Source organism: Mobula hypostoma, chromosome 15, assembly GCF_963921235.1.
Source record: "Mobula hypostoma chromosome 15, sMobHyp1.1, whole genome shotgun sequence".
Classification (NCBI taxonomy): domain Eukaryota; kingdom Metazoa; phylum Chordata; class Chondrichthyes; order Myliobatiformes; family Myliobatidae; genus Mobula; species Mobula hypostoma.
In genome coordinates this window covers 54,157,408-54,170,434 of record NC_086111.1, presented here as the reverse complement: position 1 = coordinate 54,170,434, position 13,027 = coordinate 54,157,408, and the positions used below count along the sequence as shown (strand labels likewise).

At 42.9% G+C, this 13,027-nt stretch overlaps 1 protein-coding gene across 8 annotated transcripts in view; it reads left to right on the top strand.

Annotated features, from left to right (window-relative positions):
- Positions 1 to 13,027, top strand: part of cacna2d3a (calcium channel, voltage-dependent, alpha 2/delta subunit 3a) — an 892,602-nt gene that overhangs the window by 746,376 nt on the left and 133,199 nt on the right. For all 8 annotated transcript variants that reach the window (XR_010020451.1, XM_063068081.1, XM_063068079.1 and 5 more), the window contains 2 exons: positions 7,546 to 7,590; positions 7,954 to 8,016. Coding sequence is in view for 7 of the 8 variants with exons in the window: in XM_063068081.1 (XP_062924151.1) it covers positions 7,546 to 7,590; positions 7,954 to 8,016 (108 nt within the window). In the remaining variant the exon portion in view is untranslated. The remainder of the gene's footprint in view (positions 1 to 7,545; positions 7,591 to 7,953; positions 8,017 to 13,027) is intronic.

The window sequence follows — 13,027 nt, the reverse complement described above, 5'->3', positions numbered from 1 at the left end:
TTTTCAAAAATGACACTTTTATCTTTATAATGTTGTCAAATCACATTAGTTAAATTCTTTTGTGACTGTAATATCAAAGACAACTTTGAATAAATTCTGGGTACTAAAATCTCTTAAAATCAATCTGTTCAAATTCAAGCTAATCTTCTGAAATACGTCACATGTTGCACAGTAAAACAAGTTTGTGACACTTGTTTGTAAAGAGTGCATCAGTCCCCTTTTAAAGAAATAAACCATTTTTTGAATCTCAGAACAGAAGAAGACCATAAAACCATAAGAATAATAGGAGCGGAATTTGGAACTGATCCTCACCTTCAATAATTTCTCCTTCGGCTCTTCCCACTTCCTTCAAACAAAAGGTGTAGCCATGGGCACTCACATGGGTGTGCCTGCCTTTTTGTCGGCTTTATGGTGCAGTCTATGTTCGCAGCCTACACTGGTATCACTCCTCAACTTTTCCTACACTACACCACCGACTGCATAGGTGCTGCTTCCTGCACCCATGTGGAATTCATCAACTTCATCAAATTTGCCTCCAGCTTCCGCCTTCCCTCAAATTTACCTGGTCCATTTCTGACACCACCCTCCCCTTTCTCGACCTCTCTGTCTCTATATCTGGAAAAAGCTTATTTACTGATATCTTTCATAAACCCACTGGTTCTCACAGCTACCTGGACTCTACCTCTTCCCATCCTGTTACTTGTAGGAATGCCATCCCCTTCTCACAATTCCTCCATCTCCACTGCATCTGCTCTCAGGATGAGGCTTTTCATTTCAGAACCAAGGAGATGTCCTCCTTCTTGAAAGAAAGGGGCTTCCCTTCCTCCACCATCAACGCTGCCCTCAACTTCCTCTCTTCCACTTCGCACACATCTCCCCTTACCCGTGTCCTCCTGCCACCTCACCAAGGATAGGGATCCTTTAGTCCTCACCTACCACCCCACCAGCCACCGCATCCAGCACATAACATTAGACATCTCCAATGGAATCCCACTACCAAGCACATCTTTCTCTTCTCCCCCTCCCCCCACACTTTCTGTAGGGATCGCTCCCGATGTGACTCCCTTGTCCATTTATTCCTCCCCACTGGCACTTATCCTTGCAAGCAGAACAAGTGCTACACCTGTCCCTACACCTCCTCCCTCACTACTATTCAGGGCCCCAGATAGTTCTTCCAGATGAGACAACACTTCATCCGTGAGTCTGTTGGGGTCATATACTGTGTCCGGTGCTCCTGATGTGACTTCCTGTGTATCTGTGAGACCTGACGTGGATTGGGAGTCCTCTTCACTGAGCACCTACACTCTATCTACGAGAAAAAAACGGAATCTCCCAGTGGCCACCCATTTTAAATCTACTTCCCATTCCCATTCCGACTGCTGCTGCAATGAGGCCACACTCAGGTTGGAGGAGCAAAACTTTATATTCCATCTGGGTAGCCTCCAATCTGATAGCATGAACATTGATTTCTCGAACTTCCAATAATGGGCCTCCCTCTCCTTCATCATTCCCCATTCCCAGTTCCCTCTCTCACCTTATCTCTTCACTTGCCAATCATCTCCCTCTGGTGTTCCTCCCTCTTTCCTTTCTTCCATGGCGTTCCATCCGCTTCTATCAGATTTCCCCTTCTTCAACCTTTTATCTCTTTCACCAATCGACTTCCCAGCTCTTTACTTCACCCCTCCCCTTCTCCTGCTTTCACCTATCCTCTACTACCTTGCATTTATTCCTCCCCTCCCCCCACACCTTCTTACTCTTACTTCTCATCCTTTTTCTCTAGTGCTGATTAAAGGCTCGGCCTGTAACAGCAACTTTTACTCTTTTCCCTAGATGCTGCCTGGCCTTCTGGGTTTCCAGAATTTGGAATGTATTGCTAGGAGCAGAATTAGCCCATTTGGCCCATCAAATCTTCTCTGCTACTCCACCATGGCTGATTTATCATCCCTGTCAACCCCATTCCCCTGCCTTCTCCCCATAACTTTTGACACCATTACTAATCAAGAACCTAACAACCTCTGCTTTAAATATACTCAATGACTTGGCTTCCACAGCCATCTATGGCAATGAATTCCACCTCCGCTGGTGAAAGAAATTTCTCTTCATCTCTGTTCAAAAGGGACATCCTTCTATTTCAAGGCTGTGCCCTCTGGTCCTAGATTCCCCCACGATGTGAAACATCCTTCCATTTTCACTCTATCTCAGCCTTTCAATATTCGATAGGTTTCAATGAGATAACTGCTCATTCTTCTAAACTCCAGTGAATAAAGGCCAACAGCCATCAAACACTCCTCATATTAACTCTTCCATTCCTGGATCATTTGGGAATTAAGAACCACATGGTTTACTGAATAAGGTACAAACTAGTTATTATGAAATACCTTATTGTGGTGCAATAACAGAGGCAGCTATTTTATTATCAACTAAGGAAATATGCCATTGTCAAGCCTTCTTTCCATGTATAGAAACTTTAAAAACTTGCATTAAGTATCCAAATTATTGATCAGCTTCTCAAAAACTAGAAAGGCAATTTTCAGTTTGTCAAACTTCTGTTTTTGATGACTTATGCTTTTCTTGGCGTTGCCTGCAAGAATTAATCAGTTTGTACCAAAATCAATTGCATTTCATTTCAGGAAAGTCTGCAATGATTGGCTGTTTCAGTAACAAGTAATTATGGATTACACTCCTACCATAACTCTACTGTAGCCTCGATGAGATCAATAGCTGTTTCAGCTAAAAAAAACAAATTTCCAGCAATTTTAAACTCTAGAGCAGCTTTTGATGTTTTCAAGGACTCCCTTTTTTTAAATTCTTGCTGACATGTGTACAGCGAAGGTGATGAGAAGTTTTCAAATGATATATGCTATTTCCTTTAATGGAAAGAAACCCAAGAGTAAAGATCATAATTTTACGTGTGAAATCCAAAGGTATTCAAGATTATGTTTATCAGAAGCAAAGCAATGCCTAAAATAGACTGCCAAATTAAAGTAGAGCTCAGCACTTAATGATACAATGAGTGTAAGGCATACAAGATACGCCTAAACCTAAACTATTGTATAACATTATGTTCAGTTTAGAAACTGAAATCTGAGAGATTTGACATGGAAATTTGTGGAAACTCAACATTAGAATTTTAAATAGTTATATTTGACAGTAGCATTCAGAGAATTGCAAATTTATCCAGACTTTTTATTGTTCAACAGGTCACTGAGAAGTAAGTATACTTCCCTTTCCCCCAGCTGGTTCCATCTACCTATCACCTAAACACTGCACTTCTTGGTCTCCTATCTAGTCCACAGACAGTTCCATCTGCCCACCACCCATGCCTTATCTGGCTCTACGCATCACTTTCCTTAAGAGATTCCAAAATCTACAGCCTCTTGTTTCCACATCACCTTCTGGTCTCTGTCTCTACCTCCACCCTCTTCTCATTCTCATATTTTTCTCTCTCCTTATCCGTCTCTACCCACATCCACTGCCTTCTGACTTTATCCCTCCCTCTTCCCCTGCAGGCTTCAAGTCAAGTCAAGTTTATTGTCATTTCGACCATAAGCTGCTGGTACAGTAGACAGTAAAAACGAAACAACATTCCTCCAGGACCATGGTGCTACATGAAACAACACAAAACTACACTAAACTATGTGAGACAGCACAAGGCTACACTAGACTACATAAAACAAACATTAAAACCGCACTAGACTACAGACCTGCACAGGACTACATAAAGTGCAGAAAACAGTGCAGGGCAGTAAAATAATTAATAAACAAGACAATAGGCACAGTAGAGGACAAATTACAATATAATAATAAATGATGTAGGTGTCATTCTAGACTCTAGAGTATTGAGGAATCTGATGGCTTGGGGGAAGAAACTGTTGCACAGTCTGGTCGTGAGAGCCCAAATGCTTCGGTACCTTCTGCCAGATGGCAGGAGGGAGAAGAGTTTGTGTGAGGGGTGTGTGTGGTCCTTCACAATACTGTTAGCTTTGCGGGTGCAGCATGTGGTGTAAATGTCTGTAATAGCAGGAAGAGAGACCCTGATGATCTTCTCAGCTGACCTCACTATCCACTGCAGGGTCTTGTGATCCGAGATGGTGCAATTTCCGAACCAGACAGTGATGCAGCTGCTCAGGATGCTCTCGATACATCCTCTGTAGAATGTGGTGAGGATGGGGGGGGTGTGGGAAATGGACTTTTCTCAGCCTTCGCTGAAAGTAGAGATGCAGCTGGGCTTTCTTGGCTATGGAGCTGGAGTTGAGGGACCAGGTGAGATTCTCCACCAGGTGAACACCAAGACATTTGGTGCTCTTAACGATCTCAACAAAGGAGCCGTCAATGTTCGCTCCATGCTGTCCTGAAGTCAACAACTATCTCTTTTGTTTTGTTCACGTTCAGAGACAGGTTGTTGGCTCTGCACCAGTCCGTTAGCCGCTGCACCTCCTCTCTGTATGCTGACTCGTCGTCCTTGCTGATGAGACCCACCACGGTTGTGTCATCGACAAACTTGATGATGTGATTCAAGCTGTGTATTGTTTCACAGTTGTGGATCATCCAGCCATCATCTCTTACATCTTGTTCCATCCGTTGCCTGCCCGTCTTAGCCATGTCATTTATAATTTTAAATACCTCAGGTCACCCCCTAAGCCTCCTTTGCCCCAGGGAAATCAAGCCCAGCCTATTCAATATTTCCCCAGAACTAAAGTCTGGCAACATCATGGTGAATCTCCTCTGCACTTTCAACAAAAGCGCATCGTTCCTGTGCCATTTGACTTCCCAAGTTGTATCACCACATGCTTGTCAGGATTAAATTCCATCTGCCAACAGACCACCCAAATTTCTATCTGATCTAAGTGCTGCTGTAAACTTACCCAACCTTCCTTGCTGTCTACAACATCATTAACTTTAACGTAATTTGCAAAATTACTAGTCATTTTTCCAATATTTAAATACAAGTTTTTAATATATATCACAAACAACAGGAGTTCCAGCACAGCAAAAACGAGGCAGTGTTCATGAGCAGCGGGGAAATCTGATGGCAGAGGGGAAGAAGCTGTTCCTGAAATTTGAGTGTGCTTTTTTAGGCTCCTGTACCTCCTCCCCGCTGGTAATAATGAGAAGAAAGCATGTTCTGGATAGTCAGGTTCCTTCATGATGGATGATGTCTTCGTGAAGCATTGCATTTTGAAGATGTCCTTGATGTTGAGGAGGGTTAGTTTCCATGATGAAGCTAGTTGATTCTACAACCCTCTGCAGTGTTTTCCAATTCTGTGCACTTGTGCCTTCCATGCTAGAAGGTGGTGCAGCTGGTCAGATGCTCTCTACAGTACATCTGTAGAAATTTGCTAGACTCCTAGGTGACGTAACAAATCTCCTCAGACTCCTAATGAAATATGGCCGCTGGCGTGCCTTCTTCATACTTGGTTCGGTATGTTGTGTCCAGGATAGATCTTCTGAGATGTTGACACCCGGGAACTTGAAGCTGCTTACCCTTTCCAATGCTGACCCCTCAATGAGGATTGCGGTATATCCTCCCGATTTCCCCTTCCTAAAGCCCACAATCAGTACCTTGATCTTGCAGACGTTGAGTGCAAAGTTGTTGCAACACCACTCAATCAGCCAATTTATTTCTTTCCTGCATGCCTTCTTGTTGTCTTCTGAGATTTTACCAGCAATAGTGGTGTCATCTGCAAGTTTATCGATGGTGTTTAAGTTGTACCTAGCCATGGAGTCATGGATGTAGAGAGAGTAAACCAGTGGGCTCAGCATGCATCCTTGAGGTTCACCCATTTTGACTGTCAGAGAAAAGGAGATGTTATTTCTTATCCATGGTCAATGTGGTCTTCCAATGAAGAAGTCAAGGATCCAGTTGCAGAGGGAGTTACAGAGGCCCAGGTTTTGAAGCTTGCTAATTGGTACTGAGGGGATGACGACATTGGACGCTGAGCTGTTATCAATAGACAGCAACCTGACATAGCTATTATGGTTGTCCAAGTGATCCTCCGCTCATCCCTCTTTTTGTCCATTTTCTTGCTGTCTTTGAAGGCTAACAACGCTAATGCAACCATGTCTTGGAATGACTGCTTTCAACAGGAGCCTGAAGTTGGTCCAACACTGGCACACCCCTCCTTTTGAATCAAACCCTTGTTCTGCCTTCCCTTTGATTCTGGAAAGGCCCAAATCTTTATAGGATTGTAATAGCAGAAGAAATCAAGAGGCGTCTAACCTACAGCCTATTCATGATCCCTTTAAATTGTAATGGGTGGGGATGTTGCCTACTGCTCAGTATTTGCTCAGCTCTACAAGGTTACCAGAAGGCATTGGGTTGCACGTTGCTGGATAGCACTCGTGCCAGATCAACATTGCACTCTGATTAGTATTACGACGTACCTCATCTGCACTCTTAAGGCAGGCATTAGCACTATAGGCAAACAGCCTAATTGACAGGTTGCCTAATGCAACTCAGTCTTGTGGCTTATTAAGTTTATCCAGCAGAAATTGCAGAAGAACTTGATTCAAAGTTCAAACTGATCTCAGGCAATAGCAGAACTTGTACATTTGGCCACAACATCAATCCAATTTCCTAAATGTGTTTTTGCTGACCATCCATGTTCAAAGTAAACATGTGTGCATGACAAGGCTAAATCAAGCACTTATTTAAAGTATTCACAGACTTGACTGATACCTCTTTGGATACCCACTAGATGCTTTCTGGTTCATAGAAAGGAAAGGAAGTGGGAAACCAGCAGGAATGCATAAAATGAGTGTTTATATCATTGTATTAAAGTTATTTTTGTCATTTGAGTTACTTTATTATTTGAATGAACAGAAGATTTCCAGCAATAAAATGCAATGTTTCCATGTTAACATGGCCAGCCTTTTTCTTGGCCTTGAACCAGTCTATGGGTTCAATCTGGTACTATGCATAGTGATATGTATATCCCTGTTAATAAAGGCTTTGCATGCAAAACATATCCTGTACCTTACTCGAATTATACAGGGATTTATGTTATCAGTAAATATTTTTCATAGGATAAAGTATGGAAAACAGATGCTAATTTATTCTGCAAGCTTATTTTGTTTCTTTCTAAGATGGAGAAAGTTCATTTTGTGTTGTACTTTGCATCTCAGCAACAGCTTCTTCACAGATTCTTCACAAACAATGAATTAATTTGATGTGGGGAAAAAACGGTAAATACTGCTGTTTAGTATTGAAATAAAAATCTTGCAAGGTACCAGTGTAGGAGTCTCTTGCAAATAGTTGGGACCACTTATACCTGCTAGTCTTCTCAGCCTCTGGCAATTAATCCCAGCGTGTTTAGAGGAGAGAGTGAAGCCAGTCTTGGCACTGGTGCCAGCACTCCTGGCAACATGAAGATATCTTCTAAGTCCAGTTCTGCATTCAACCTGCTCTTTTAAAATGAGTAGTGACATGTTTGAACTGGATCTTGCCAACTTTCTGATGAGCAATATTTAAACATATTTGAATGATAACTTATGGGGCATGCTGTTATTTATTCTGAGTGTTTACAGTGTTATCTTCTGTTACAGTGTGCTTCACTTGATGGAAAATGCAGTATTAGCTGTGATGATGAGGTAAGCACATTAGTTGGCCTCGCCAACCTATACTTAAAGTATATGGGCCTAGAAATCAGATCATGTCACACCCACTTAACAGACATATGGTTTGGGGAACTTTCCTAATGAGGCCAGCAGACCATTTTGTTAGACTTGTGCAGCACACACTGCAACAGGATCTTTACAGGCACAGTCCCATTACTAGACTAAACGTTTTGCTGAATAAGTGTTTAATATACAATAAAGTAATTCACTTTATTTTGTTAATTATTTCATTATCAATTGTAGCTTTATCTCAGATTGTGAAATCATGATACCTTAATGCAAAATTGCTTCTTTTTGACAATATGTTACAAATATTTCAATATTTTATGTTTGCAGATAATAAATTGTTACCTCATAGATAATAATGGATTTATTTTGGTGTCGGAAAGTTATGCTGAGGTAAGCTTTTACAATAGAGTACCACCTCTGGCAAGTAAAACTTTGAAAGTAATGAAGTACAGAAGCAATTTGCATCCATCTATTTCGTGCCATTTAAAGTTCAAAGTTTAAAGTAAATTTATTATCAAGGTATGGTACCAAAGGATTGGAGGGAGGCGAATGTTGTCTCCTTGTTCAAAAAAGGTAGTAGGGATAGTTCGGGTAATTATAGACCAGTGATGGGAAAGCTGTTGGAAAAGTTTCTTAGAGGTAGGATCTCTGGGCATTTAGAGAATCATGGTCCGATTAGGGACAGTCAGCACGGCTTTGTGAAGGGTGGATCATGTCTAACAAGCCTGATAGAGTTCTTTGAGGAGGTGACCAGACATATAGATGAGGGTAGTGCAGTGGATGTGATCTATATGGATTTTAGTAAGGCATTTGACAAGGTTCCACACGGTAGGCTTATTCAGAAAGTCAGAAGGCATGGGGTCCAGGGAAGTTTGGCCAGGTGGATTCAGAATTAGTTTGCCTGCAGAAAGCAGAGAGTCGTGGTGGAGGGAGTACATTCAGACTGGAGGATTGTGACTAGTGGTGTCCCACAGGGATCTGGTCTGGGACCTCTACTTTTCGTGATTTTTATTAACAACCTGGATGTGGGGGTAGAAGCGTGGATTGGCAAGTTTGCAGACGACACAAAGGTTGGTGGTGTAGAGGATTGTCAAAGATTGCAGAGAGACATTGATAGGATGCAGAAGTGGACTGAGAAGTGGCAGATGGAGTTCAACCCAGAGAAGTGTGAGGTGGTACACTTTGGAAGGACAAACTCCAAGGCAGAGTACAAAGTAAATGACAGGATACTTGGTAGTGTGAAGGAGCAGAGGGATCTGGGGGTACATGTCCACATATCCCTGAAAGTTGCCTCACAGGCAGATAGGGTAGTTAAGAAAGCTTATGGGGTGTTAGCTTTCATAAGTTGAGGGATAGAGTTTAAGAGTCACGATGTAATGATGCAGCTGTATAAAACTCTGGTTAGGCCACACTTGGAGTACTGTGTCCAGTTCTGGTCGCGTCACTATAGGAAGGATGTGGAAGCATTGGAAAGGGTACAGAGGAGATTTACCAGGATGCTGCCTGGTTTAGAGAGTATGGATTATGATCAGAGATTAAGGGAGCTAGGGCTTTACTCTTTGGAGAGAAGGAGGATGAGAGGAGACATGATAGAGGTATACAAGATAATAAGAGGAATAGATAGAGTGGATAGCCAGCACCTTTATCCCAGGGCACCACTGCTCAATACAAGAGGACATGGCTTTAAGGTAAGGGATGGGAAGTTCAAGGGGGATATTAGAGGAAGGTTTTTTACTCAGAGTGGTTGGTGTATGGAATGCACTGCCTGAGGCAGTGGTGGAGGCAGATACACTAGTGAAGTTTAAGAGACTACTAGACAGGTATATGGAGGAATTTAAGGTGGGGGCTTATATAGGAGGCAGGGTTTGAGGGTTGGCACAGCATTGTGGGCCAAAGGGCCTGTACTGTGCTGTACTATTCTATGTTCTATGTTTACATACCGTACGTCACCCACACTACCCTGAGATTCATTTTCTGGTGGAGATTCACAGAAGATGCAAAGAAATACAATAGAATCAATGAAATAAAACCACACAAAGAGTGACAAACAACTAATGTGTAAAAGTTGTGCAATACGAAAAAAAGTAATAAATAATATTAAGAAGATAAGTTGCAGAGCCTTAAGTAGGACCAATTCCTGGTTGTGGAATCAGTCCAGTGTTGAGATGAGTGAAGTAATCTACCCTAGTTCTGGAGCCTGATAGTTGAAGAGTCATAATTATTTCTGAATCTGTTGCCCCAGATCTTGTGCCTGATAGGTGATTGGCTGGATACATGTCATGACTTTGAGAAGGACTATTTTAAAGATAGGTGGGACCTCCTTTTAGCTTGTTGGCCAAGTGGCTTTGCTCAGCTCAAAACTGTGCAGTAGAATACAAGTGCCCTGCATTTTTAAACTTTTCACTGGGTCTGAATGATATCTTAAGATCCAAATTTGCATCGACTAGCTTTAATCAGGAAGGAATCTTGGCCACCTAAAAATAAAGTACAAATCAAAATGGGTGCTGACTGAATTGAACTATCTTAAGTGCATGTCTCCCATCAAGGAGATTAGATTAATTTCACCACCTCTTTTGTATTTATAAGCAAGAGCTCAAAAAACTTTAAGTTCTCAGATCTGTTTATAAACATATAGAGTGCTGTGCAAAAGTCTTAGCCACATATAGGCCAAAGACTTTTACACAGTACTATATTTGGCAACATGGACCGAATAGCGAGTTTATAAATCTGGCGGGATTTACAAAGGATGTTGGGAATGGCAAGGGTGGAGTGTTGCGTGAGGGGTGTGGGTCAGGTGGCAGAGAAGGGGTGCTAGGCGAGCAAGGTGGCATGGGTGCAGACACACCAAGCCCGAAGACACCAGGCACGGTCATTTGATTCCAAACAATTGGTTTATTGATCATTACGAATGGTCTCTCTGGTGCTTCCCGCTCCCTCCCCTCACCCTTCCCCTTTTCCCAACCATGATTCCCCTCCCTGTCCCCTTCCTACTCTCAGTCCAGAATAGAGACCCATATCAGTATCAGGTTTAACATCACTCGCATATGTCATGAATATTTTTTTGTGGCAGCAGGACGCAATTACTACAGTATTGTGCAAAAGTCTTAGGCACCCTAGCTACACAGGTGTTCCCCGTTTTTCGAACGTTCGCTTTACGAAACCTCACTGTTACAAAAGACCTATATTAGTACCCTGTTTTCGCTAACAGAAGGTGTTTTCACTGTTATGAAAAAAGCAGCGCGCGCCCCGAGCAGCCGCTGTCCCCCGGATTCGGAACGGCATTTTCGCCGGCATTGCTTAAACACGTGCCTGTAAGCAGCCGTTTGCGAGATGAGTTCTATGGTATTGGAAAAGCCTGAAAGAGCTCGTAAGGGTGTTACACTTAGCGTAAAACTAGACATAATTGAGCGTTTTGATTGTGGTGAACGAAGTAAGGACTAAGTGAGTTTGGCTTGTAGAAGTTGACGAAGATGAAGATGATGTTAAAGAGGTTTTGGCATCCCATGACCAAGAACTGATAGATGAGGAGCTGATGCAACTGGAAGAGGAAAGAATAACAATCGAAACCGAATGAGTAATGATAAAGTACGACTTTAATTTTGAAAGAGTACGTTGGTTTAGGGGATATTTGCAGGATGGTTTAAGTGCTTACAAAGAACTGTATGATCTAAAAATGCGCGAGGCTCAGCAGTCAAGCAAGCCTTCCACATCAGCCACAGCAGACAACGAACCTCGACCTTCATCATAGAGGCGGGCAGTCATAGGAGAAGGTGAGCTGCCTGCTCTAATGGAAACAGATGATGAGATGACACCCCAGTGTCCCACCACCCTAACATGCAGGCCGCAGACAGATACCGATTCGTGGAGAATGCAGCAGTAGCCGGGAGACACACAGCACATCTTTAAGAAAAAAGCCAAAATAAACATGCTAATTAATTAGGTGCCGCCCGACACGTAATTGTCGGCTGAGATCAGAGGCAACACAATGGGCAATCGGCACTGATCTGGGCCGACAATTATGTGCTGGCAGCACCTAATTAATTAGCATGTTTATTTCGGCTTTTTTCTTAAAGGTGTGCTGGATGCGTCCTGGCCACCGCTGGACCACTGCATGCTTCACAGCAATGTATCACTCGGGGACCTGGAGGGTGGGGGCCACTGCACCACCCAAACTCCGACAAGTCTAACACACCATCATCAGTGTGCTCTGCGCTTTCCAAATTCCGGTAAGTGATACTACACTGTACATACATTATTTCTACTTTATATCAGCTGTGTATTTTTACGTGTTATTTGGTATGATTTGGCAGCTTCATAGCTTAAAGGTTACTGGAGAGTGCTTGCGTCCTGTTTTTGCCAAGGGCGCTTGCCTGAGATTTTCGCTACGGAGAACAGTTCAGGCAATGATTGTGGAAAAATATTTCTACTTTATATAAGCTGTGTATTTGTCATATCATTCCTGCTTTTACTATATGTTACTGTTACTTTAAGTTTTATGTGTTATTTGGCATGATTTGGTAGGTTATTTTTGGGTCTGCGAACGCTCACAAATTTTCCCATATAAATAAATGGTAACTGCTTCTTCACTTTATGACATTCCAGCTTACGAACTATTTCATAAGAACGCTCTACCTTCGGATGGCGGGGGAAACCTGTATATATGTGTGTGTGTTTCAATAGGTACATTTAATGTCAGAGAAATGTATACGATATACATACTGAAATTCTTTTTCTTTGCAAACATCCCTAAAGAATGAATAGCAATTATATGTTAGAGCCCCAAAGCACCCCCAGCTCCTCCCCATGCGTAAGTAGCACAAAGTGACGAGCCCTCTCCCCCACCAGCAAAAAAGCATTTGCACCCTCCACCAAGCACTCAAACATGCAGCGAAGCATCATTAAAGACACAGACTTGCAGTACCCCTAGGACTACTCGTTCACCCAGTAATTCGATGTACCACAGGCTCTCTCTCTCTCTCCCTAATAAGGGAAAAAGAGATATCCCCATTTCACAGCGAGTGGGGAGGCATAACAAAAACAACAAGCCAATTTATGGTGTTAGAAGTCTGTTGCGTCACTTTTTCCGAGCTCTGTGCCCAAAGAACTCGGGTCTCTCAGCACACAGCCAGCAGCCAGCTCGTTGCTTTTGATCTTCCATGTACTCCCACGACACATCAGGCGGCATCACCGATCTCAAATCCACCCGCCTCCAGAGCCACGTAAATCTGGCACCCTGAAAGCGTGCTAGTCTTCCAGGCCACATCCTCGGCATATTGAAAAGCGGCCAGTCGTGAGGCTCTGCAAGCAAGCAGGTCCCATTTCCCCAGAGAACCGAAGTCAGCGTGTAACTGCAGGTCAGGGTCTTCAAAAGACCCTGTGTGTGTGTGTGTGTGTGTGTGTG